The sequence below is a fragment of the Pelecanus crispus genome, chromosome 18 (assembly GCF_030463565.1).
Source record: "Pelecanus crispus isolate bPelCri1 chromosome 18, bPelCri1.pri, whole genome shotgun sequence".
In the NCBI taxonomy this organism is placed as follows: domain Eukaryota; kingdom Metazoa; phylum Chordata; class Aves; order Pelecaniformes; family Pelecanidae; genus Pelecanus; species Pelecanus crispus.
Window position 1 is genome coordinate 5976289 of NC_134660.1, and position 26613 is coordinate 6002901.

General features: G+C 51.6%; 1 protein-coding gene across 3 annotated transcripts; it reads left to right on the forward strand.

Annotated features, from left to right (window-relative positions):
- The first annotated feature begins 1370 nt into the window (after window positions 1-1370).
- Window positions 1371-21490, forward strand: PSMD11 (proteasome 26S subunit, non-ATPase 11). Of its 3 annotated transcripts, none has more exons than XM_075722702.1 (15): window positions 1371-1471; window positions 3584-3685; window positions 8901-9025; window positions 11926-11997; window positions 12357-12414; window positions 14293-14487; window positions 14977-15121; window positions 15383-15443; window positions 16606-16734; window positions 17101-17163; window positions 17780-17905; window positions 18467-18502; window positions 19681-19732; window positions 20765-20907; window positions 21039-21490. In XM_075722702.1, the coding sequence occupies exons 1-14, from the start codon at window positions 1381-1383 to the stop codon at window positions 20905-20907; spliced, it is 1398 nt and encodes a 465-aa protein (XP_075578817.1). In that variant the 5' UTR covers window positions 1371-1380; the 3' UTR covers window positions 21039-21490. The 3 variants fall into 3 exon arrangements, with proteins under 3 accessions (XP_075578817.1, XP_075578818.1, XP_075578819.1); XM_075722703.1 differs by having other exon boundaries at window positions 16609-16734; XM_075722704.1 differs by lacking the exon at window positions 16606-16734.
- Window positions 21491-26613: the final 5123 nt, after the last annotated feature.

Here is a 26613-nt window from a genome sequence, read left to right on the forward strand (position 1 = left end):
GTGCGCCTGGTCAGGTCTCAGCGCCAGCCCCCACGGCTGCGGTCCCCGACTGCTGGCCAGGCTTTCCCCACATGGCAGACGGAGCCGGGGGTTGAACGGCCACGCAGACACCCACCGACCCCCCGAGGGGGAACGCGGGGCCCGGTCACCCCCCATGAAACCCCCCGGCACAGCCTGCCACCAAAGGTAGCTCTGGCTCTATCCCCTACCAAAACCCCAGACCCGTTTCCACTGGTGTCATCCCTCCCTCAGCCTTCCCCAGCTCATGTTTTCATGGAAAATAAAATAATCCCCACCCCTGCTCACCGCCAACCGGCCTCAGGCAGGGTTTATTCCTTTCAACCCATCACGGTGCCCCGGCCACCGTCCCGGTGCCTCCTAACGTCCCCGTCCCCCCGGCTGCCGTCGGGCGGGCACGAAGAAGGCGCAAAGCTCGGCTCCTAACGGGGGGACAAGTCACGGCCTGGGGTGCCACCTCCCCATGCCAAACCACAGCCTGTCCCCAGGGCTGGCACCTCCCGGCCGGCTCCGCTGCGCTGGGATTTCCCGGCAGCGATGGCACGCCGGGGGCCGGAGCCTCCCCGCCAACCCCGGGGGCTGGTTTTATTCCCCGTTTAATATCAAATCGATCCTTCAAGGCGTTAAATTTGCTTTTGCAGTGGCAGACGGGCGGCTGGTCTGCGGGGGTGCTCGCCCCAGCTCCTTTGGGACCAAGGCGGGGACCGAAGCGGGGATGGGGTGGGCCACGTGGGTGGGTTTGGGTTTGTGGGTGGGTTTTGGGGAGCTCAGCAGTGCTTTGGGGGGGCCGCTTGCTGCCGAATCGAGGGGCTGAGCCCGGGCGGGGGCCTGCGCCCCAGCCGCCGGCAGCGCTGCCGGGAAGGGGCATGGGCGGCAAGGGGAGGTGTGAACGAACACGACGCCCAGGGCCCGCCCCGCCGCGTGCCGGGGGTGGCATGCTCCGCGGGCCCGGCGCTCCTCCGCTGCCGGGGGGCGGCGGGGAGGGGGAGCCCCGGGGGCCCGCAGGGAGGACGGGCCCGTCGGTGGGGTCCCTCGGGGGGCCGCGCTCCGGCCCCCTCCCCTCCAGCGCTGCCCACGGCTGTGGGGGTGTCGTGGGCGGGACGCCAGCGCTCCCCCCCCCCAGCCACAGCGGGGCCCCCGGGTGCCCCACGCCGCCCCCCGGTGCCCAGGACCCCGAACGGGGCCCCCCGGCGCCCCCCTGCCCCCCCCGGCCCCCGCCCCGACCACGCCCCCTCGCAGGCCACGCCCCCCGCCGTCCGCGCTAGGACTACGGCTCCCGCCATGCCTCGCGGCCGGAAGGGGGCGTGGCCTCCGCCGGCCGCTTCCGGTCTGGCGCTGAGGAGGGAGTGAGGGAGCGGTAAGATGGCGGCGGCGGCGGTGCTGGAGTTCCAGCGTGCGCAGTCCCTGCTCTCCACCGACCGCGAGGCCTCCATCGGCATCCTCCACTCCATAGGTGAGGCGCCGCCGGCCGCTCCCGCCCCGCCGCCCGCCCCCGGCCGCCCGCCGCCGCCTCCCGCCCGCTGCCGCCGCCGGCTGCTGACTCACCGTGCGAGCCGGACGGGAGCGAGGCCTGGGCCCGCTCCGCCGGCTCCGGCCCGGCCCGCTCCACCGACGCGGGTCCTCCAGCCGCACCGCGGGCCGGCGCCGTGCCGCTGCCCGCCGCCCGTGAGGGCCCCGCGGGCCCGGGCGGCCGGGAGCTGCCGGCGTGAAGTGGGCGGCCGCGGCGGAGCCCCGCTCGGGGAGCCTGTCAGCGGAGCCCCGCCGCTCGGGCCGGCTGCTCGCCCCCGTTCGAGGCGGCCTTGCCCCGGGTGCAGGCAGAGGCAGCGGCGTGTGACCTCGCCTGCCGTGGGGCCCGGGGAGCGGCGTGGACGGGGGCTGTGCGGGCAGCGGGGCGGGCGGGAGCCTGCCGGTACCGGCTGTTTGCTTCTGGGGTTTTTCGGTTGTGGTGTTACAGCGTCTGGGTGTTGTGCTGGTAGCGGCGGCCTGCAGCGGGTGCTCGGCGTGCTGGAGGATGAGAAAACTCTGCTGGAAGTGATGTTTCCTCTTACAGCACCGACGTACAAGCCGCTATTTAAATTGCCTTCTTGGCGCTACACAGAAAGTTTTCAGGAGTTTTCCTGCGTGCTGTGTCTGGAGTTTTTACCTCTGCTTGTTTCAAGACAGATGCTGTTTGCAGCAGTTACCTTGTCGGGCCGTCCTGGACATTTAGCAGTGCCAAGGAGATGCTGGTGCTATAAAGCAGTTCATAGGCATAACGTGGGCATCCCTCTATATTTGGGGGTCGGGGCATACAGGGTAGGGAGAGCGGGTGCCTTAGAAACTGGTGTATAAAAGAGTAATTCTGCATTCTTGTGAGATATAGTGGTTTCTGAAAAGATGCTGTGACCTGCTGTCACCCCACTGTGTTGGGCAAATAAATGTTTCCTGGTGTTAGACCTTGAAATTGGAATTGCTGTATGGTCTTTAAAAGTCGCTCGCCTCTCTCGGTGTTTGTCTGGTTAATCAGCAGTTGGTGTCTCAAGCCTGTCAGCACACCTACAACTTCCCGTCCGGTCAGGCTCAGTCAGGAGTGACAGCTCGTGTTGCCGGTTGGTGTAAGCTGGAGCAGTGCAGAGCGCGGTACTTTTCTGCTTGAGAGCAAAGTTGCTTTGCTTTTGACACTGCATGTGTTAAATCGTGGAGACTGAAAGCCGCAGCCTGCGCGCAGGGGCGGCGTGGAGGATTTCGGTTCCCTCTGTAGGGCTGGGCAGTGGATTTTGGCTTTGTTTGTGTAGAAGTTGGAAGAAGTCACCTGCGCAGGGGATGGTGGAGATGAATATTTACACGGTAGCAGGTGGCAGGGAAGAAAGCATGTTGTTTTGTGGATAACTTACATGAAATTGGTGTTGTGTAAACACAGGTTTGGTGCTGCTGTATGTCGTTTGGCCCTTCTACCTACTTCAGAGCCAGAGTTACTCATGTTGGTACACAGAGTGTCGATTCGATCGTCAAGAGTTCCGTGTGGGAAGGACCACTGACTCCTGCAGTGGTTGTAACACCTGGTCCGCTCCTGAGCGAAGCGGGCAGACGTACCCAGCTCACCGAGCCTATGTTGCTCCTGTGCTACGTTTTGACCACAGGATCGCAACTTAATACACGAAGCAGCAACATCAGAAATCCCGATACTGGAATATCCAACCCCGGAAATCCCATTAAATTTCTTTTATTTGTTTTTGTGGCTTCAGTGGGAGAAGGTCTGTTGGGTGGTGGTGTTTTTTAAGTAAAACTTGAACAGCTGAATAAGCTTAATGAGACTACTTCAAAACTTAAATTATAGTCAAGTTGGGGCATGCAGTTGCACCTATCAGCTGGATTAACGCCTTCGTGAAGTATAGACGAAGCGCGCTCTATAAACTGTGCATCTGAACTTTTCACATAATCTGCTTTCCAGATCTCACAGGCCAGGCTGAATTCACTATTGCCTGCTATAACACTTGCTTTTTTTGGTGCCTTTCCAGGAGCTGACTAGTAATGATTATCTTCTAACTGAAATAGAACTAAAGGTAACTTTTCCACTCTTTTCCAGTGAAACGCGATGTCCAGGAAAATGATGAAGAAGCGGTGCAAGTCAAAGAGCAGAGCATCCTGGAACTGGGGTCGCTTTTGGCCAAGACTGGGCAGGCAGAAGGTGAGCCTGAAAAAAGTAACTGAGGTATCGTGTAAGATGCAGACATTCAAATGAATTTAGTCTCCTTATTTAACAGGATAGAAGTAAAAGCAGGCTTTGGCAGGAATGTTCTCTCAGAGACAAGACAGAAACTAAAAAACTAGATAAATACCATAAAATATTAATCTTGTGTTAGTTGGCCCAGTATTTCAAAAGACTGCTGATGCATTGGACAGTTTATTTTGTGACCGTTTGATGCGTGGCCGTTTTAGTACAAGTGACTAAAGTTTTGTTAAGTTACCATGTTTGAGATGAGAAGTTTGTCTTGTTTAATCTCAGAGTCTTGTTTCAAACTGGAAAGTTTGTCCCACAAAGTCCTTTCTCACCAGCAGCTTCTTTCTCAATTAGTTGATTTATCTGCTGAAATGTTACGTCAGAAAATCCTTGCCCAGCTCCTCACAAGAGCAAGACTTGACAGTCCTTCAATTGTGAATGTGTGAAAGGACAAAAATGGAGTAAAGTTCTCTATTCAACGATTTTTGAGTTGAATCTGTTCACGTCTTCTGTTTCCTGGAAAGCTCAAGGCAGTGTGTCTGTTATTTTGTACTCAGCGGTTTAGTTTTGTTTCTTTTGCTGAAGAATGCTTTTGCCTTTTCTGGAGCACCTTTCACCTCAAGCATTTTAGGAGCTGATACACCGCGTCTGTACAAAGAGCGTTCTGTCCGTGGCAGACAGTTGGCCATGGTATAGCCCTGATGTTTTCTAACTGTGCACAACAATAATTCAGAATGTGAAGTGAAGCGTGTGTGCTTTTAACAGTCTGAAACTGGTTGGGGAAAACAGGCCAGCAGAAGGTTTAATCAAACCGAAATTTGACGGAGATGCCAGACCTAATGTTAGAGTAGTTCATGGAAAGCAGTATGGGGTCTCAGCAGCTGATCGAGATCACGGTTTTATATTTATTCTGAAATGCACGCTTGGTGTCCTACTGTCCAGTCTTCGTAAACATCTGTTTTGATTTGGCCATTTAACTGATCTACCCACGTCTACACGTGTTTGAGCATTCTGGACACTGATCCCATGGTGATTTGCAATTGAACGGAGCTTGTGACAGAGTACTTGCACTTAGAGCAGTGCTGGAAACAAGGGTGCTATTCATCTCACCTAACTAGAGGTGTCCACGTCCGATTTCCTAGAGTGGACTGCTTTTATAGTTAGTGGAGAAAAATAAGCCCTTCAGCACGCGATTCATCTCTTCCTAAAGTAAGAATTTGGAGCAGGACAAACGCAGCCTGCTGTACAAGTGCCCGTTTCTAATTGCATATTAAAGGACCTCAAGTCGGTTAACTGAGGTGCAGGTGTCTGTGCTGCACGGGTGCCCTTTGCACTCTGATGTTTGCTTCTGTAGAGATGACTGAACGTGGCTTTGCTCCTGCTCCAAGGAAGATGTGTGTGTTTGGGCTAAAAAGAGGGAAATTGTCAGAAGAGTCTCTTCAAGTAAATGTGTGGATGTGCTGCTGGTGTGCGTGAGCCTGAGAGAAGAGTTGTTAGGTGCGTGATGGCCTCCTTACCGCTGCAGAACTTGGAGTAGTTTTGAATTTAAGCCCGAGTCTTACAGGAGTATAAAGAACTTCAGTGTATTCTCGGAAGGTGGCTAGCTAATATTTTTTTCTAAGGGGAGGGCTAAGTAATTGAAAATGACAATGTTAACTCATCAAAACCAGGTTTACAAAGGAGCAAATGTGAAATGTGTTTGAAACGTGTTAAAGGGAACACTAAACTGCAGAGCAACTGTATTCTGAATAGAAGAAACTGAATCTGGCAGCACTGAGAAGCCAGTTGCGTATGTGTAGCTCGGAGCGAGGTCACCAGGTTGTGCTTTCTGGAGATCTGCGGTGAAGCTGCGGGATGAAGAAAGGCGATACCGCAGCTTAGAGATGTGCTAGTCCTGCGGGCAAGACACTGGCACCTTCCCTTTCTGTCTGCTTTCTAGGGTGAAGCAGACTAGTAGCAGTGCCGAGCGGTGACACCTTCAGCAGGCGCAACTGGGCAAAGGTGCTAGCACCAGGCGGACGCGCAGATCTTCACGTCCAAGGGGCGTGAATCCAGTGCTGCTAAACCTGACGAGGAAATTACTGAGACTGTGCGGTTTCTGGCCCGAATGAAATGGATCTCATCATTGTAGCTTTTGCTGCGTGCGTTTTAGTTTTACCTAGTGGAATTTCTTTCTAGTTCTAGGTGTTGCGGTGGCTCGTTGGCTATTTTCAAGCGATAACTTCCCAGAGATGAAAGGGTCTGAGCTGCAGCCTGGGGAAGAAATCAGCTGCGGTTTGGTGGGATTTGAAAGTTACAACTGCTGCGCTGCTGACTGGCTGAGAGTATAAACAAAATGAATCTGTAGTTTTTAGAGGACTAACCTCTAGTGAACTACAGCCTTTGTTTAAAAAAAATAACAGTAATACAAATGACCCTCTTTATCTGTTCAATAGAGATTAAGGATTGAAATAGTAGATTAATTACTTTCTTTTAGGACAGTTCTAGATTTTTATAGCATTGCTTAAAACTATAGGATTGGAATAACTCGGATCAGGTATTCGGGTACGTGGCACGCTAGCTTGTAGAAGCACTTTCTCTGAGGATGAGCAGCAGACTTCATTTTCCAGAGTGGCTGCTCATCACTTCTCTAGAGCTGTCAATCACACTGTTACCAAGCGCTGCATTTACTTAAAAAAAAAAAAAAAGTCCTAAAAATAGTTGACAGTTGCATTGGTAAGAAAGAAATTTCTATGGGAACTTTGAGCTTGCATGTCTAATTGTGTAGTTTGCAAAATGTAGGGATATTCTAGCTGTTGACTTTGGGTCTGCTTTCTAGTGAATTCTCAGGCAGCTGTTGAGCAAGTCAATGGAAGGATAAGTACTGCAGTATATTTCATGTGATTTTTTTTTTTTCCTTTTCTTTTCTTCTAAAGTTCCTCTCCCATGTGGAAGAGCGTGTTGTGCACTACAACCATGATTCAGTTGGTCCCGAGAAGCAGCGATGCACAGCATGAAGTACCTTAGTGCTTAAGAGTTGATGCATCTTGGAGAGAGTCTCGCTGCCTCGATAAGGCAAACTGAAAGACTGGCAAATTCTTAGTTACAGAGCTCAAAGCTAAGGATACAGTGCTGTGACCTGATGAGAAGCAGATTTGTTCCCTGTGTTGAGTGCAGTGTTTTCAAGCGCTTGTGTTAGTTGTATCAGGGAAAGGCACAAGAACCAGCTTTGGGGCAACCCCAGCTTCACTGCTGCTGCTCTTCCGAGCCCAGCAAGGTGATCTGGAGGCCACCTTTCTCGGCTTGCGTCGAGAGGAAGGATGCTTGAGCGTAGCTCTGCGCAAAACTGATGCGTTGGAAGCAGCTGTCTGCTGCTGTCCTGGTAGTTTGTTTACTGTATGTGAAACAAAAGTGTTTGATTAAAACGATGGGGATTTGCATCCATGAGTGGTCTTGCAGATTGAGTGGTCCTCAGAGCAAAGGCGGCGTGGGTAAAGTCACAGTCTGCCACAGGGCAGTGGGTAACAGTTCCTTGTTGAGTAAAAGCTGGGTGCTGATTGACACTGTCGGTCAGCAGGGCTCAATCTTGGATATCAAAGTAGCTGTACCTCAGCTCTAGAAAAACCTGCCCATTTATCCTCAGACAGAAAGTAAAAGTATGAAATCTTAGGCATGGCAGTCATAGCGTCTTATTCCCTGTACAAAATCCAAGTGGTTCATTGTAGAAAGTCAGGATCTGTTGTACTGCGTTTTGGAAAATAAGGCTTCTCTAAGGATTCAGGGCGTACTTGAGATAAGTTTTATTTTTTCTAAAACTGTGCTTTCACATGTATAAAAATGTCAGTACATCACCTTGAGCGATTGGATTGGAACACGCTCTGAGTTCTGATTATCAACAGTGTAAGAAATGTGTTGTACTGAGCTTGATTAAACTTTTAAAATAAATAGGTTGAAAAAGTAAAAAATATAAGGAATAACATTTAGATATTATTAAGACGTTCTTATAACAATTCTTTTGCATTGCTGCTAAATGAAATAGGAAAGAAACCTTGTTTTCAACTGTGTTTATTGGAATCCTCCCAAACTGAAATTCTGCTGATGCTCCTCCATACACTAATTGAAATAAAACTAGGTTAGTCTCTTATTTTAGTTTTGATTCTGATACCAGTTTGGTATAGCATATATCGAAGATTTCCGAAATACTCATTACAGGTTTTGTTTTGGTTTTTTTTACTGTCAAATCTTGTGCAAGAACTAGCCGATGTTTGGGTGAGACTTAAAATCCTGGGGCAAATAAGCTGTGATTTCCGTGTACGGCCCCACGACTTTGAGTCGGCGCTGGAGCCTGCGCTGGCGCGGTGCTCGTCTGCTGGAAGTGTCGTCTTCCACCGGCTGTAAACAGGCATTGCTGCAACCCGGCCCGCCGGCCGTGTGGTGTTCATCGCAGGAGAAGACTTTTAACTTGTGCTGTGCAACTCCAACACGTAACTCCCTTCTGCTTCTGCGAACGCCGGGTCCTGAAACTGCTGTGACGTTGACTGCTGCTTTCCTCTGCTCTGCAGGAATGACGTTTTTAGTGTGTTTCTTCCTTAAAGGAAGACTTTTCCTTTGTGAGCTTGAGGGTAGCTTTGTAACTGTAAACTAGTCAGGAGACTAGTAGAAACAGCAGTCTAGTTAAGTAAGGTAAGATCTAACTAGCTAGTGTGGGCAGTTGAAGTGTTGAGAAATGTCATTTTTTCAGCAGTGGAGCGCGGGGTGTATCTGACTTTCTAGGGCTGGTTAGGTATGGCAGATTAAAACGTCAAACCGTGAGTTAATAAAAACATACTTAAACTATAAAATCCATTGCCCATTTTATAGAAAAGTCTCAAAGCATTTAGCAGATGCTTACATTTTTAAAACGTGCCTGAGGCAAGTGTAGTTACAAATGGTGGTGTAATTGGGCGAACTGGAGTAACGGGAAACGTATGCGGTGCGGGTAAGACTGGAGCCCAACAGTCACCTTTGCCAGTCCTCGTGTTTACTGCAAGGCATTTCTTCAGGTGACGTTTATCGCTCTTTTCCTGTAAATGATGTTGAGAGACTGCTTATAAAATGTTTGGTGTAATAAATACTGCTGTGTATAGGTGTGTTGCGTACTCCAGCTGCGGTGTAACTTTGGCTGTGGGGTTGTATTTCATGATTTGGTTTTTCTTGCATACAGAGCTGGGAGGACTTCTGAAGTACGTTCGACCCTTCTTGAACTCCATCAGCAAAGCAAAGGCAGCCCGCCTAGTCCGATCTCTGCTCGATCTCTTCCTTGATATGGAGGCAGCAACAGGACAGGAGGTGAGCTTTACATTTCACACTAGTGCGTTCCTCAAAAGCCTGTAACACCATTATCTGACCTACTTTGCTTCACACTGAAGAATTATTCATGTCGGGAAACATTAATTTAATGCATTTGGTTATATTCTATTAATAAAACATTAGATAATTTAATTCACTCGTAACCATGCTTTTCTGCAAGCCTCATCCTGCTGCAGGTTAGGAGTAGCTCTCACCCTGGGCATTTTTCTTCGATTTGTGTTGCTTGCTGTTAGATGCGCAGCACTAGTGGTATTTTGTAGCGCGATTAGCGTTCAGGGTACGAGAGGTGCTGCGCCTGTTCCAGGGAGCTCGGTCTAGTGGAAAGGTGGGGGCAGCGTGTGATGGTGCGGAGCTGCAGGAGGGAGCGTTCACGGTCTGGTCAGGAGTTGGTGGGATTAGCCGGTGAGTACTGCTTAGCATCTTGCAACTGGAGACATGAAGGTGCATTGCATGGGGACACAGTGCGGTGGGCATCTTACTCTGCAGAGGGCTTCTGAGGCATGAAGGTTACTCCTGAGGTGGGAGCGGAAAAGGTTTTGCAGCTACCAAGTGTAAACTACTTCTAGTGGATGAAATTCTCCACTAGAAAACCCATTTGGTCTAAGGTAGTCCCCAGTTAGGATTTACTCCATTCTCATGAGCTCCCTAGAATACAGTTGGTTTTCTTTTATTTTTCTTTTTCTTTCCCCACGACTTGGTTATTTGGGAATGGGAGAAGGACAGGGGCAACTTGTAAATGTAAATGATGAGGAGCCACTTAGAAGCGGCGCTGACCTGCAGTAGTATGGGTTGTTAGATGGCAAGGGGAGGAAGGGAGGGTCTGAGCAACAGGTTAAGGACAAAGCCCACGGAACACTACGCACAGCGACTGGCAAATTACAGCCTGGAAGAGGTTCTGCCATGTTGAGAGGCAGGTGGCATTCTCGTTAGCCAGTGCACAAGTATCATTCTGTAGTTAAGGTAATCTAGCAAAAGTTCTTTGTTTGCTGTTCAGTTGCTGTGGCTTGCCTGTCACGTTACTGTACACGGTGACAGAGGGAATCTTTTGCCCCTCTTCTTTAACAGAAGAAATTAAGGGAAGCGGGGTGGGATGTGCAGGTGAGAAGGGAACCCCTAAAGGGGTCAGGAGAAAATGAGCAGCCTCAGAGTTTTTCTAAAGCTAACCTGGTGTAAATGACAATATTTGGATGCAATCCCAAAATGTGGCGTATTATGGCAGGGGAAGAACTTGGAGTAACAGCAATGGAAATATGGTCCAGTTAGTCAAACCGTTTGCTTTCAAGCATATTCAGAAGCCAAACCCAAAACCTTAAAGAATTATAACACCTAAACACGTGGGGTTCTTGATGCAGTAATCCTGAATACTTTCAGCACCTCAGAAATGTTCAGAGGGACATTTGCTTCCTCGGTGTAACGTATATTAAGAAGACTCCCAGGAGTCCCGTAAAGCAATGAAATTAGAGATTTCTCCGGCTCCTAATGCTCCAGCTATCACTGTGCAATAAATTGCAACTTCATAATGGCTTTTCATAAAATGTCCCCGTTTAATAAGCAGTGACAAGGAGCTGACAAATCCTGCAGTATAGTACAGCTACAGAGCTGCTCCAGAGAGAGCTGCGATCCAGAGATTTTGGGAGAAGGCGTTCCTGGCCTAGCACCTCAGGATAGCGTATGTGTATTATTGGCCAGTACTAAATCGACACCCTCTTCAAATTGGGGTGGAACATGACTGCTTTATTCATCAAGGGAATCTCAGCAGTCTTAAAGATATGAGAAGCCATTGGGTTCCTTTACTCTTGCTTTGAAGTGGTAGATAAAACATCCAGTGTCACTTACTGACTGGCTCCTGGCACCTAATTTATATTGTAAATAGTGGAGCCCAGCACCTCTGTTGCTTTGTACTGCTAAAGGACATACGTGGTCTGACATATTGAGGCCCTAAAACACGTGCACTTCATTTTCCTTTCTTTCTAGAGCAATTGAAAATACAGTTCTCTCCACGGCTAAATGAAATGGTGCAAAACACGCTGGAAGGGACCTCAAAGTCTTTTAGTTCATCCCTTACCCTAAGGCAGAATCAGTTCTCATGTATCCAGATGTTTTTATTTCAAACAAAACCACAGCTGTTTAAGAAGTGCTGTTAGGATTTCAGCAGTAACTTTAACTGGTGAAACTTTGGAAGCCAAATCTTTATTTTCATATTCCGGTGTGGGAGGATTGTCCCTGGTGGTCAGAAAAAGTTATTGGAAGCCAAATGTGTTAGAAAAGCAACTGAAGAAGGTGGTCTGTTGGGGGTTTTTTGTGAGGGCTAAAGCTTAAACGAAACCTTCTTGCCTTCTGAGCCTTACTTTCTCTTGCAGTATGTATTATAAGTACTATAATACTATGAATGCTGTTACAAAGTGCAGGAAGTTAATCTAGCAAATAGAGTATGCAGATATGAAGCACAAACTATGTGCAACATTTCTGTGAGTTGAAACTCTGGTGTCACCGTGATGCAGCCTGAGGCTGCAGTGCATCGTGTGTGGTTACCCGTCAGTCCTTGTTGAAGAGAAGTCGCTTAACCTTCCGCTCTTGAGCTGCGGTTCTCGCCAACGGTGAGCTACGCTTTACCCTGGTGACATTAACGGTGTCGTGCAGAGACGTTTGGGGTAGGCACTAATGATGAAGGCTAATCTCCAGGCTCGCTTTAAAGTAAAGCCGATTTGATGTTTAGCAATGCTGCTGTTCAGTCAGGAATGACTTATTTTCTTAAACTATGTTGTGGAGATTCAGGCTTTGTTGTATTTTTGTTGCTTTGGAGGAAATGATTGAGCCATACTGCTGTTTTAAAGAGGGGCAGCAGAAGGCTTTACAAATTTCTTTCTGCTCCCTTTAAGGTTGACCTGTGTTTAGAGTGTATTGAATGGGCCAAATCAGAGAAGAGGACTTTCCTACGCCAGGCTCTGGAGGTATGTTACGTGGCGGATCCCAAACCTGTGTGACAGCATCTTCCCTTTATCAGATTTAATACCTATAAAAGTAGCGAAGTTGTAGTGTGGTGCCCAGATCTTTGTACGTGTAATGGAGGGGCGATAACAATTAGGCTGAAGTTAGCGACTCCCTGAGTAGGCAGGATTTTACCCGCTGTGCTTAGATCTAGCCAATCTTCCCAACAGTAGATCCTGCAGAATTGGACCCTATGATGTAATGAACGCAAACGAATTTAGTGACGTCTGTGCGGATGAGAACATAAAGTTTCATTTTGCAGAATGAGTCTGTGCTACCTTTCTCTGGCTTTCCTCACAGCAGTCCCTTTTCTGTTCTCCAGGCGAGGCTGGTCTCTTTGTACTTCGATACCAAGAGGTACCAAGAAGCGCTGCAGCTAGGTGAGTCTCCCGCTAGGTGGTGGTAGCAGTCCTGTGCTTTGAAATTAGTCGTGAGGCTGACGAGGGAAAGGAGCAACCACATAGAATCATGTTCTTTGATAAGTTTTGTAGGACTCGGGCATTAATTTCTCAGTGCTGTACCAGATCTGCCCTATTTTACTATAGCTTGGCGATAAAAACTTTTAAGAGATCTCTTTGTTCTCACCATTTGTTCATTTCAAATAATTTTGGAAGCAAAGAGGAGCTGTATCCAGTTGAAGGCCATCAGGTTTGGCTCCTGCTGGAACATACGTAGTACGCTGCTGCGGTCAGAGAGGTTGAAGGGAAAAACCAGCGTGCCTCAGTTTGCTCAAATACGGCCTCAATAAAAGCAGTAGTAATGCCAGGAAATGGCAAACCTCTACGGATGTAATTAGACAAGGTCTTGTAAAGTAGTGTAAATCTTTAAGAACTCGCTTCTGCACCGCCTGAGATATGGTAATGAACCATGTGAACTCTCCTACTCTGCTACAAAGCAGAGTAAAGCAGGTCATCTTACATGGCCCGACTCCCTTTGGTGCTTTCCAAATGCTCATTTTGCAAATGACTGCGGTAATGTAAGATGAGGTTTAAGCTGGCTAAAGGGTGTTTGTACAGACCGCTCTGCCAGCTCAGCGCGTGGGTATGAGCAGCGCTGAGGCACGGCCGTGCTGACACGGACAGCAGCGCTCACCCGGGCAGTGGTGGTGCCTCACCAGGGACCCGTAACTTCTGAAACAGTGTGGTGGCAAGAGGACGTGTCATGTCCCGAGTCACCTGGGCGACTTCTGTCCGATCAGAATATTGAGTTAAGTGCTCTGATGCATGGAATTCAATAGCAAGTTAGAATTAGTTTGCATACGGATATGTAATGAACTCAGGTTCAAACTGATCAGAGTCCATGCTCCAAAGCTATGCTTAATTAAGTTAATTAATGATGGAGGTACTGCTTAGGGAGTTGTGAAGGCCTGTACCTATAGGACAGCCTCTCTGAAAACTCTGTTGAGATGTCAGCGTTGTGTGCTAGCATTTCTGGCCAAGACACGGTTACGTCCGCGGCCGTGGGGAGTAGGTGCAAGCAGAGTCTCTACGGGATGTTTCTAGGGAGAGTCCATTTTCTTCCATTGAGTTATGCTGTGGTTTTCAGCTTTTGAGCACAGCAAGTGAGGATGAGGTTCTCATCTCTGTTTGCCCTAAGCAAGCTCTTTAGTTCATATCGGGGGGAGAAAGAAGGGGAAGTTTCCTCTAAGGCTGGCTCTTTCTGTCCTCACAAGGCTTTAATGTGACAGTTTATCTAGGCATTTCTCAGGCTGTTTGTTCCTACCTCCTAAATTTGATCTGTAGATGTCTTGTGCTTAAAACATTCCTTCCTCGTCCCATATTCTTAGGAGTTGCTTGAAAATCCTCAGGTCTCAGCCTAGGGGAATGATGCAGGAACGGGCAGTACGTCAGGTTTGCTCGGAGCTCTGAATGTGAGTTGGTAAATCATGCTGTCATCTGGGGAAGGGGTACCAGCGTGACCGTCTGAACTGCACAACCCACCCTTGACTCTGCTGAGTGTCTGCTGCCTGCGATGAGGTGGCAGAGACGCGCTGTCCCCTTACCCAAGTATCCTCACTGCCCCCTTCCACCTCTGACACTGAACTGGTTCATCCTTCTCCAGCTGTGGACTGACACTGACCTGCTATTATTTCCTCTCCTTTGTTCCTCCTTGGAAGAACAGGTTGTGTAAGCCCAGCCTCCCTTCCTCAAAGTCAGGACTGCTGTGGGGGAAGAAGGGTGTCATCTGGAAAGGCTTGTTTTGTGAAGCTGTTGATAGCAGAGGAGGTTACAAAGGTTCTTGTTCTTCCCCGCTGCTAGGCTCCCAGCTTCTTCGGGAATTGAAAAAGATGGACGACAAGGCATTGCTGGTGGAAGTGCAGCTGTTAGAAAGTAAGACTTACCATGCCCTGAGCAATCTGCCAAAAGCAAGAGCAGCCTTAACCTCTGCACGGACTACAGCCAACGCAATCTACTGTCCACCTAAGCTGCAAGCAGCGTTAGACATGCAGTCAGGTAAAGCCCTTCAGGGGAAGGGGAAAGTCTAGGACTCATCATGATGCATCAGTTGACTGATATTTGTTCTTTCCTGAGTGAATCATAGAAAATGATGCTAGGTGGGACCTCAAGATACCTACCAGTCTGCCCAGCTGCCTCAAGGCAGGATCAGCTATAACTACATTGTTCCTGACACGTGTGTTTTCAGCCTGTTTTTGAAAGCCTCCAGTGGTGGAGGGTCCGTAACCTCCCTAGGTCCTACAGCATTACACCATGACAGTGCACCTGTAGTGTTCCTGACCTAATTTGCAGGCACTTGCCTGAAGTGCCCTGAACTTGTCTGTCTTAACGTGTCCCCTTAAAGAGAGGGCATGGATGTTCTGCTAGAAAGAAAGGATTCCCTTTACTGAAGTACCAGATAAAGCGCTGGGCATCCAAATTGTTCTGCTCTCTTCCGGTCACATTCTGAATTACCGCTGATGCCTGCCTGTTTGCTCCTCTCAACAGGTATTATCCATGCAGCAGAAGAGAAGGACTGGAAAACAGCCTATTCATATTTTTATGAGGCGTTTGAGGGATATGATTCAATTGACAACCCAAAAGCCATCACTGCACTGAAATACATGTTGCTGTGCAAAATCATGCTGAACATGTACGTGACAAATGGTTCTGCGAAGAACACTTCCTACGTTTAAATGGGAAAGGCTTTTTGTTTATAAGACTCTAAACTAATGAAAGAACTCACAGACAAGCTTTGCTGTTTGTGTTTGTTTATGACCTCATCAATGCTTCTGATACAATGTTATCTGAATTGTAGTAATTTGCTATCAATTGGGAATTTTTGAGGCACGCTTAGATTTAAGCTGACTGTGTTGTTGAGTAAATGCTCTCTTGCCTTCCCTCCCCTCTCTAGCCCAGAAGACGTGCAAGCATTAGTGAGCGGAAAGCTTGCTCTGCGGTATGCAGGAAGACAGGTATAGAAACTTAATCCTTTCTATCTTCCTGTTATCTCTGAGAACATTGTGTTATTGTTTTTGTCAAATACTTTGGTCTTTTCATACCGAAATACTCTTCACTTCGGAGTGTCCTGAACAAGGTCCAGAACTGATTAAATTACCATAAGTAATTACCGTAAGTCAGTTGCCTTCAAAGGGAGTACTGTGGTTTTCACCACCTGAAAATATGGCCTGCTCGCTTCATTTTCTGTTTTTCTCCTCCCTGCTTTCCTCATGAACTACTAAATGCCTAATGCCGTAAGGTACTCATGTCTCAACCCTCATCAACTGCTCGGCAGCCATAGATCTGATGTGTTTAAATCCAAGTTATTCATTGTTTTTACTGGCGTCGTCGCAAGTCCTGAAAATCCATTCATAGCAGCGTAGCTGAGCAGCTTGAGACCTAGATGACTGTAAGGTGGAAGCCAAGCAGCTGGAGAGTTGTTAAATCAACTGTTTATTCTGACATGATAACTTGCCAGTCTGTGAATGCCACCCCCAGATTAAAGCCAGGGATGCTTATGTAAAGTACAGGGCCAAAAGCCAAGCGTGCCAGGGGCTGAGCCGGGCTTACACACTGATGCCCTCGGTGGCTTTGGTCAGCCAGCTATTTACTTTGACGCAGCAGCTAATACTCGCCTACCTCACAGGGGACTGGGGAAGCTATTTAGTAGAGGAGGTCGGTGAGTGTATGTGTGTAGAAAGGAGTCTGAAGTGGGAATATCCCTGCATTATCCCTGCTGGATCACGAAGGGCAGCCCTGGTCCTGCTTCATCCCCTTCCCCTGAGTGACAGCTGGGTGGGAGGCTCCTTTTCAGAGCAGGAGGGCAGTCTGCCGTGGAGGAAATCTCAGCTGTTGCCTGCACTGTCCTCCTGAGAGAGCAGTGATCACAAGTTCCTGCAGCAGCTGTGGGATCTGAGCTTAGGGAGCAGAGAGAAAGTGGGCAGCCTTGGGATCGGCTCGGTGGGAGACACGGGAGCAGAAGCCTGAGCCTTGTGCACTGTAGCCACCGGGCTGTCCTGCTCCTCTCATGCGCTGGTGCCTCTTGCCACTTGGAAACTGTTCTTCTGGTGGTGTTGCTGTTCTGCTTGGTATAAATATGGTAGTTTGGTTCTGGCTGGGTCTCTCGCTTTGTTTCAGCAGCTGTGGGGTAGACAAGAAACGTTTTCTGATGCTGTCCATGATGGGGTATCTGTAGGGCTTCCGCTGTGCTTCTGTCACTCAGCAGAGGCGGTGTGGCATGCCGAAGGGCAGAAACACAGCCTAAGGGTGAGAATGGCCACGTTCATTAAGCGAGTGCCAAAATGTGCGCTTTCCTTAAAAATTGTATCAGACTTGCTCCCAACCTGCAACCTGATAGGAACTGCAGCTGGTATTCTCAAACCTTGCAAAACTTGAGTTCTTTGTTTCTGTGAAGCTGATTTCATGCTGTGTCCTGCAGCTGTTCTGCATGTTCTCCTCATTAGCAGCTGTTCTTACTCTGCCTGTGTTGAAGTAACACTGACAGGGCTTTGTGGCAAAAGGAACATTCCTGCTTGCTGCTTAAGCACGTTTTCAGTATACTGCACAGTTGGCATAATAGCACTGAGAGGAGAATCCAGAAAAATAACCTATTCTCCTTTTCTTTCTCTGCAGACAGAAGCACTAAAATGCGTGGCACAGGCCAGTAAGAACCGATCGCTGGCAGATTTTGAAAAGGTGAGTCAGGAGACAGATTAAAAAATGGGGCCCGGCTGGACAAAGCATTCAGAAATGTCAGTTTTGGAAAGTCGTAGGAGCTGCTATGTTCCACAGCAGGAAACCATAAAAACATTCATAGAAGGCAACAGTGCATCAAGCAAATACCCCGCAATAATCAACCAGTTTGGTTTTCGCAGCATGGGGAGTAATAGCTTGCTTGAAACTGGGTTTTTTCTTTCCTTTTTTTTTTTTTGGGAGACCGAACTCAGAAACAGTTTCCTGTACTTTTGGTGCTGTTCACTGGGATGTATATCTTCCTAAACTTTTTCCTGGCTTCAGCAAGAACACCACAGAGATAACGGAGAGGATTCCCATGTCAGGGAACAATCCTGTCATGCTGTCTCCTGAGTGTAATCCAGAGATTTGGGCTTGCTAAGCTCCAGCAGTGTAAAGATGAAAGATGCTTGCTGCACCGTGCTTGAAAGGCTGCCGTGACCTCCTGGCCTTTTAGCGGAGTTACGGGATTGGATTAACCACTGATACTTCGCGGGGCAGGGAGGGAAGACTATTTCATACTCCCAGGGCCTTGAGGACAGGAGACCTGTTGCTACCTGAATTATTTGTTCTTCCGCAGGCTCTGACAGACTATAAGGTGGAGCTCAGGGACGACCCCATCATAAACACTCACTTGGCTAAGCTCTACGATAACTTATTGGAACAGAATCTGATCAGAGTCATCGAACCCTTCTCCAGAGTACAGGTAAATGTTTCCAGCAAGCACACCGACATGCTGGTACCTCTGCCCCCTGCTCTTGGTGGGCGAGGGACTTGTTTCCATACAGAGTACCTCTTGCTCAGAGCTGCTCAGCGCTGCCAGAGCTCAGGGTTCATCGTGTTCAGCTGAAAAATGATAAGGAGGGGGCTGAGGGGAGCTTTGGGAAACCCCGTTCCAGAGTCATTGCCCTTTCCACCTGTTTCGCTTATGCACGCTGAAAGGTGAACATGCTTTTAACACTGGAGGTGACAGTGTTTGGCTTTTAAGGGCTCTGACAGGGTGTGGGTAAAGCTGCAATAATCTTGGAGAAGAAATGTTACTTCATGTTTCAGAGTGAAATGGCTTTAGGTGTCTAGTCCATCTTCAGTTAAAATTGGATATGAAATCTGAAGGACGTGAAGCTGCAAAGCGGAGAAGGCCACTGGAGATTTTTAGGCCAGAGCATTTACAGGCCCTCGAGCTGTTCCTTGGAAGAGCCCCACACCTCCATGTTGCGTGTCAAAAGTACAGCTAAAGATTTACTAACTCTGTTGGTCTCTCTTATAGATTGAGCACATATCCAGCCTCATCAAGCTCTCAAAGGTAAGAACATCACTAGAAATTAGTGGCACATCTTAAGAGGGCAAAGGAATTGAGGTCAAATGGCAGTTGCCACTGGGAAATAAATGCAGGCTATTAAACCTGACAGGTCAGCTCCACAACATTTACAGGCAAATACCACTCTTGGGAACTTAACTTTAACACAGTTTCCAGGAGCCATCGGACAGGCTTCCTCTGCGCTAAGACTTTGCTGTAACATCGCCTTCCTTCACAAGGGTTTTACTCCCTGTGTTAGCGCTTGCTTTTTATTGGAGACAGATTTTCCTCTGCTGTAATAACAGCTCATGTTGTGACCAGCTCAGTCTTCCCCCGTTGACCTGCATTTAATCCTTGCGAGCGTGCCCGGAGGAATCTTTCTTAGACCCTTAAGATACAGGATCCAGCTAATCACTTTGGTGGAAGTTTCATTAGGGATGCATATGTCACATTGACTGTTGCAACAACTGCTTTACAGATAATCCCAGCCAGATGAAGTTGTATGAAAATCTGCTGTAGCCCCAGCCAGTTGCGTCCCAAAGTGCTTTTGTCCTGTGTTGCCATTAAGGCCAGAGGTTTGAAGTGTCCTGAGCTTGGCCTTTATGGTCGTTACACCATCTATCCTCCTTTTCTATCAGAGCAGTCTGTTCCTAGTCTAGCCCGTGGTATTTAATACATACTTAGTAGTTTGAGGAAAGGCTGGACCGCAGTTGTTTCTTAACTGCGGTGTGTGTCCTCTGTCCCAAGAGCAGAAGAGGAGCTGACTCCTGCGGGGCCTTGCCTGGCACCGGGCCGGAGGTCAGCTCAGTACCGAGTGGCTTAAATGAAACTTGGCCCACGCTTGACTAAATATTTGCTGAACCAAGCTAGAGTGCTGCAGATCCCCTAATGAGTAATGCCTGTAGGAAATGACAGATACACCGTCTTCTGTGGAACAAGAGGGCAAGACATCCTGGTGCTCTCATCATTAAAAGCTACTGCTTAATTTCCGATGTCATCTAAAGCTTACGATAGTATCAAAGCAGCGTCCAAGGAGAGATCTGTCCTGACATCATGGTCAGTGATACAATAGCTGCTTTGAAGCAGTGCTTATGTCCTGCCAGGGCTGTTGAGTGTGGAGTAGTAAAATTCACATTTCTTTATATAGTTCCGGGAGACTTCTAATTTTTCTGCTTCAATTTCAGGCTGAGGTAGAAAGGAAACTGTCACAGATGATCTTGGACAAGAAGTTTCATGGTGAGTCTCTGCATCCTTCAGCTTCGACTGCTTTGCTGCCCCAGGCCAGGGCGCGTGTAAGCAAGCTGTGGCTGCACTCCTCCTCCTTATCACCGCACCTTCGAGCCTCGAGCGTCCTTGTCGGACGCTTCAGATGGCAGGCGCGCAGGTTAACCCGCGCTATGGGAAGAGAACTGAGCAGTGGGTTTATTTGTTACTCTGCTGTCACAAAGGCTGTTCCTGTTGCTCCTTCCATCTGCCTTCATTAAGCTCGAGGCTTAACTTCTCCCAAATCAGAAGCCACGCGTAAGACCTTACTCGCCGTGGCTGCGTCTGAGGACGGTTGCGAGACCCGCTGGTGGGCTGTCTAGCAAAGATGTGCTCTTCTGCCTCGGAGCTTCCTGCAGCATGTGTCACCTTTCCCGGCTGATCAGCGTCGGGAGCGTTTTGTGTGTTGGTGGGGGGCACCCACGCAGCACAATTGACTGGTTCGAGTTTGTCTGGGACCACAGGAGGCTGCTTCTCTAATAAGCCCTGAAGGAAACAGCTCTGTCCTTGTTTATGTTGTCCCTAGTGTTGATTTAGGAAGCCCTCTCGATCTAGCTGAGCAAGATGAATGGCTAAAAGAAGGATATTGGGTAGATAGTAGCTCAAAAATTACAGAACCCAGCTGCAGCGCCCATCTGGCACTTGGAAATAGTTTAATTATAAAATGGCTTTTTTTTTGCCTTGCTCCAGTGCTGTGCTGAGCCGTCCTGCTGGGCGCAGGGGCCTCGAGGAGCAAGGTAGCTGTTAGGGAACGTGCAGGCGTAAGCGTCTCCTGGATGTCTTCTCGGGCCCCGCTCCAGGATGATTTTTTTTTTTTTTCCTGGGTAAGCTACTGCTGGTGCAGTCCGGGCAGAAATCAGTCAGCCAGTCCGGTACAACCCATGAGCCCCTTCCAAACGCAGCACAGCTGACCGGCCCTTTGCCGGGTAGATCCCTAAATTCCCACTGGCTGGAAGATGCGATCTGTCGAGTGTTACACTGGTAACCGCAGCTTTGTGTCCGCAGGCATCCTTGACCAAGGCGAGGGAGTCCTGATCATCTTCGACGAACCCCCCGTAGACAAAACTTACGAAGCCGCCCTCGAGACTATTCAGAATATGAGTAAAGTAGTGGATTCGCTCTACAACAAAGCCAAGAAGCTAACATAGGTGAGTGGGGCAGGAGCCGGAGGTCGCAGCCGCTCCGGACCGATCGCTCCTCCCAGGCCAAGGTGCAGTTTGTGTCCTTGAGGCTTGTTTTCTCTCCTCTCGATTGACGGGGCTCTGTTTTCTTTTTGCAGAGTTGAATTTGCTAGCTGTCATTTGGAGAGTGTGTGTGACAGGAGAGTGAAACCTTTGGGAAAATGTTAGGAGACTTTTTTTCTTTGTTCTACTTTTCGCTCGGAAAGTTTTTAAACTTCCTCATCCGGTGCATCTTGTATTCCATACGATGCGTGTTCCAGTTTCCATGTAATCTTTACTGGCCGAACTTTGTATCTGGGGGGGGAATATTGTTTAAACAAAGAGGGTATTCTAAATAAAAGGAAAAAGGCTTACACTACCTAAACATGTGCTTTCCACTTCCTGAGGGATGGCAGAGAGTTAAGCAGGGACAAAGTTTTGTTACCAATAGGTGCCCAAAACAAGTTTGTTTCATCTCTCCCTCTGCTCTGAAATCTGAGACTTACTGACGGTGTATAAGCAGCCAACTTTATTCCATTTGTACCGAACCAAAAAAAAAAACCAAACCAAACCCAAAATGTACAGACTGCTGGTTTATTTTTAAATCCTAACGGCCTCAGATCCCCTCGAAAGCAGCTCGACAATGATTTTCCTGAAGGCTTTCGCACCCGAGCAACCTGCTTCAGAATTGTCATTGTGCTGCACTAGCCCGGACCCACCCTGCGCAGCCGGAAACCTCGAGACGGCTGCAGCCGCTGTCCAGACCATTAGGCCAGTTTCTAATAAAGGGAACAGCGCAGGTTTCCCCTGGAGGCCTGTATTGCATGCTATTGTTTTAAAATAGACTAGATTTTAAATGTTTTATCCCTTTTCCCCCACCTGCATTGGTAGGAAGAACAGGTGAGCGGGCGTTCCCTGCGTCCTCGCCTCCCTGCGGGAGCCGGACCTGCTCCGGCGGGGAGGCGAGCCGCTGCCCGGGCGCCGATCAGACTGTCGTTATTTACCTCTGCTGCGTTAGTCTTTCCTTTCTTTTTTTTTTTTTTTTTTTTTTTTTGTTGTCGTCGTTTTTCAACATCCCATGTGAGACAGCTTGGCCCTTCTGGAATAACCTAGTGCAGCACTCGCTGGGAGCTTCCTCGTTACTGTTCCGGTCATGTACATGGGGGTGGAGCACGGTGTATTCCAGCGTGTTGCATTTATGGTGAGGTTACTCGCTAGGTTTTAATGCCATTTGGGCAGTGTAAGCTTCTGCATCTCTGTCCTGCTAATCTTTATTTTTCCTTTCCCCTCTGTCTCTCTTTCTCTCTCACCCTCTCCACGTTTTTCTTACAAAATTTATATTTTGTAAAAGGATTCTGTTTTATTCAGGAAATATTTTGCCTTCACACTGAATCTTAGACTGGCTGATTTTTCTGCTTTCTGTTCACATTTTAACCTCTCCGACCTTTTTTTTTTTTTTTTTTTTAATTTCCATCTCATCCAGTCAGTCACTGTTTGGGTTTTTGGCACCATCAATATCAAATGTACAAACGGTTCTTGCTAACCAACACCAGGTATATCTGATGTTCAGATGAGTTCCAATAAAATAATTTTTTTTTCAAAAAAAAAAAAAAATCCGTCTCCTGTCTTCAGCTGCCAAGGCAGGTAGCGGGCACGTTCGGTGCGGTTTCTCTCTTCGCTTAGGGAAGGCTGGATTGCAACGCGAGCTGCGCGCCCGGCCGGAGCTCACGAAAGCGTCGTCGGTGACGATATTTGAGATGCGGCGCGTGAGGGACCGTGTTTCAAGCAGCATTGCTAGAGATTTATGGGTTGGGGCCCGTTCCTGGTGCAGCACGTTTGAGTTCTACCAAATTAAGTCGTATTATTATTATTACCATTATCCTTATGGTGAAAAATGAATCGCGTCTGACCTCTTGCACCCCTAGCCTTTCTTGAAAATACTCTGATGCTGCGTTGGAGAGTCTCACATTGTGTGCGGCAACACCATGCATAGACTCTTAAGGCTGGAGAGGGTTTTTAGGATGTGGTTGAACTGATGCCACGTCTTTAATTTTCATGTCTGAAGCTGATGCGTCCCGGACACCGCCTGGCTGAGGTGGTGCGGGTCTTTTGGAAAGAAACTTGGCCTCATGGGCAGAAAAACGGGAAGGGCTTAACTCCTGCTCTTACCCGTGGCTTGGATGGCGGGGGAGTGCATTTCTAGTCGTCTTAATAGGTTTTATTTTTTGTAAACTATAAATAGCTGGTAAGATATTTCCCAAAAGCGGCTCTGGCCAGTTCGCCGCAATGCCGCTTGAGTGGCGTCTTCCCCGGGGACGCTTGGCTGTGGACTTTGCTGGTTTAGGTTGCTAATCGTGGGTGAACGGGGGGAAATTCACTCGTGGAAGCAGAGCCGAAGGCGCCCCGTGCGCGGCGGTCGCACGCGAGGGGCGGAGGAAGGTGGAGATGGCGGTGAAGTCCTGCGTCTCCGCGGCGAGAGCGGTGTCCGGCTCCGGCTGTTGTCCCTCGGAGCGGACAGGATTGGTCCTGGATACCTGACCGGGAACGGGGACGACGCAGCCGGTCCGCAGCGACGCCGGCTCGGAGGCGGCTGGGCTGCCTTGCCCAGGCTCAAGGAGGTTTAATTGCACGTCAGTCGCTCAAACCGCCTGCGGAAAGCCGGGATTTTCCAAGGCGTCTGAGTGCCTGCCTTCCACCTCCAAGTGTGTTAAAATTAGGGCCAAAAAAGCTCAAATGGTAGGGTTTGTTGTTAAACCCTTTTGGCTTAAACTTCAAAAGGCTTAACTTAAAAAGCAGGCTTTCGCGCAAAGGCGGGTTTTACGCTGCTTGGGTCCGTGTAATGTTTTTCGTGGACAAAGGGATTTCTCCGTACCAGCGGTGCCACTCGGGCTGTCCCCTTCCCATCGTTACGCGGGAAAGCCTCTAAAGCCGCGTGCGAAGGGGAGACCTCTTGACCACCCTTAAAAAAAACCAGCTCCCGCGCTGCGTTGGACGCGCTGGGGCGGGCGCGCGGGTTTTCGGGTGCTGTGGGTCCGCTCAGCCCCCGCGGCGTGGGGACTGTGGGTCCCTCCTGAGCCGCCCCCGAGAGCCGCCCTTGCCCCGCCGCGGGGGCACGTGGGGACGGGCGCGTTTTCCAGCCCGGCTCCGCGTTTCAAGCTGCTGCGTCCCGCTGCTGCGGTCACCGAGCTCAAGGTGCTGAGAAAACCCTGCCTGAGCCTGGGCCGGGGGGAAAAAAGAGCTGGATCAGGAAAATCTCCCCTGGTTTTCACTGAACCCAGCGGGCCCTGAGCACGGGCCACGGCCCGGCCGCGCGCAGCGCCGAGCACCGGCCCCCTTGGAAGCAGCGGCTTTGGCAGAGCTTCGACCCCAAAGTGAGATTTGGTTTTTGTGCTTTACCTTCCGCCTGCCTGAACCCCCAGCGCGCAGCTGGGCCCGTGCGGCCCTGCCCTGGCCCCAGCTTCGGCCCCCCGGGCCTTCTCGCTGCCCCGGCTGCTCCTGTGGCGCGGTGCCGGGCAGCGGGGGCTTTCGGGCACGGAGGGGCCCGGCTGAAGCCAAATGGCGGTGCGTGGAGCTCGGGATGAGCCCTCTCCCCTGCTCCCCCTCTCCCCCCGCTCCCCTGCTCTGCTGCCCCTCTGCCCCTGCTCCCCCTCTCCCCCCTCTCCCTTTTCTCCCTCCTCTCCCCCTCTGCCCCCTCTCCGCTTCCCCTCTCTGCTCCCCCTCTGCCCCTGCTCCCCCTCCCCATCTCTGCTCCCTCTCTGCCCCCTCTCCCCCTCTCTGCTCTCCCTCTGCTCCCCCTCTCCCTCCTCTCCCCCTCTCCCCCTCTCTGCTCCCCCTCTCCCCCCTCTCCCCCTCTCTGCTCCCCCTCTCCCTCTGCTCCCCCTCTCCCCCTCTCTGCTCCCCCTCTCCCCCTCTCTGCTCCCCCTCTCCCTCCTCTCCCCCCTCTCTGCTCCCCCTCTGCCCCCTCTCTGCTCCCCCTCTGCCCCCTCTCCCTCTGCTCCCCCTCTCCGTCCTCTGCCCCCTCTCTGCCCCCTCTCCCTCTGCCCCCTCTCCCTCTGCTCCCCCTCTCCCTCCTCTCCCCCTCTCTGCTCCCCCTCTCTGCTCCCCCCTCTCCCCCTCTCTGCCCCCTCTCCCTCTGCTCCCCCTCTGCCCCCTCTCTGCTCCCCCTCTCCCCCTCTCTGCTCCCCCCCTCTGCTCCCCCTCTCCCCCTCTCTGCCCCTGCTCCCCCTCTCCCCCTCTCTGCTCCCCCTCTGCCCCTGCTCCCCCTCTCCCCCCTCTCCCCCTCTCTGCTCCCCCTCTGCCCCCTCTCTGCTCCCCCTCTGCCCCCTCTCCCCCTCTCTGCTCCCCCCCTCTGCTCCCCCTCTGCTCCCCCTCTCCCCCTCTCTGCCCCTGCTCCCCCTCTCCCCCTCTCTGCTCCCCCTCTGCCCCTGCTCCCCCTCTGCCCCCTCTCTGCTCCCCCTCTGCCCCCTCTCTGCTCCCCCTTTGCCCCCTCTCCCCCTCTCTGCTCCCCCTCTGCCCCCTCTCCCTCTGCTCCCCCTCTGCCCCCTCTCTGCTCCCCCTCTGCCCCCTCTCCCCCTCTCTGCTCCCCCTCTCTGCCCCTGCTCCCCCTCTCTGCTCCCCCTCTGCCCCTGCTCCCCCTCTCTGCTCCCCCTCTGCCCCTGCTCCCCCTCTCCCTCCTCTCCCCCTCTCTGCTCCCCCTTTGCCCCCTCTCCCCCTCTCTGCTCCCCCGCTCCCCCTCTCCCCCCCCCCCGGCAGCGTCCCCGGGGGGCCGGGCCCTGAGCGCCGCTGCGGGAGCCGGGGGCTCTGCCCGGGGGCGCGGCTCCCGCCTGCTTGAAACCCGCCGGGCCCGGAGGGGTCCGCACCGGGCACCGCCGCACCCGGGGCGAGCGCTGGGCCCGGCCCGGACCCGGACCCGGAACCGGACGAGACCCCGCGGGGCGGCGGAGCGGGGCCGGGGGCTCGGGCCCGGGGTGGCGGCGCCGGCCGGAGGCGAGGGGGTGGGGAAGTTTTAATTTGGGGTTTCTTTATATTCTTGTTTTTGGGTTTTTTATAATTTTCCCCCCGCCGGGCCGCCCGGCCCCGGCCAAGCCGCCCCCCCCTCCCTTCGCCTCGGGGCGGCGGCAGCGGGGGCGGCTCCGCGCGGGGCGGGGCCAGCGGGAGGGGGCGGGGCCCGGGCGGCTCGGGGCGGGGCCGCCGCTGTGCGGGGCGCGGGGGGGGGCGTGGCCTGGGGAGCGGGGAGGCGTGGCCTGGGGAGCGGGGAGGCGTGGCCTGGGCGGATCGGGGCGCGGCGGCCGCCGTTGAGGGAGCGGGAGGGGCGTGGTCTGTACCGCGAGGGGGCGTGGTCTGGGGAGAGCGGGGGGCGTGGCCTGGGAGCGGGGGGCGTGGCCCGGCGGCTCGGGGCGGGCTGGGGCGGGGCGGGGGCGTGGCCCGGACGGGCGCGCTGGCGGGGGGCGGCCCCGCCCCGCCCCCTTCCCGCCGGCGCGGCGGGCGCACGTGGCGGCGCGGGGCGGGGCGGGGCGGCGGCGGGCGCGCGCACTGCGCCGGCGGGAGCGCGCGCGGCGGCGGGGCGGGGCGAGGCGCGGCGCTGAGCGGCGGCGGCGGCGGCGGCGGAGCGGGCAGCGAGCGCGGGGCCTGCGGGGCCGGGGCCGGGGGCCGGGGGCCGGGGCGGGCGGCGGGGCCCGCCGGGCGGCCGGCGCC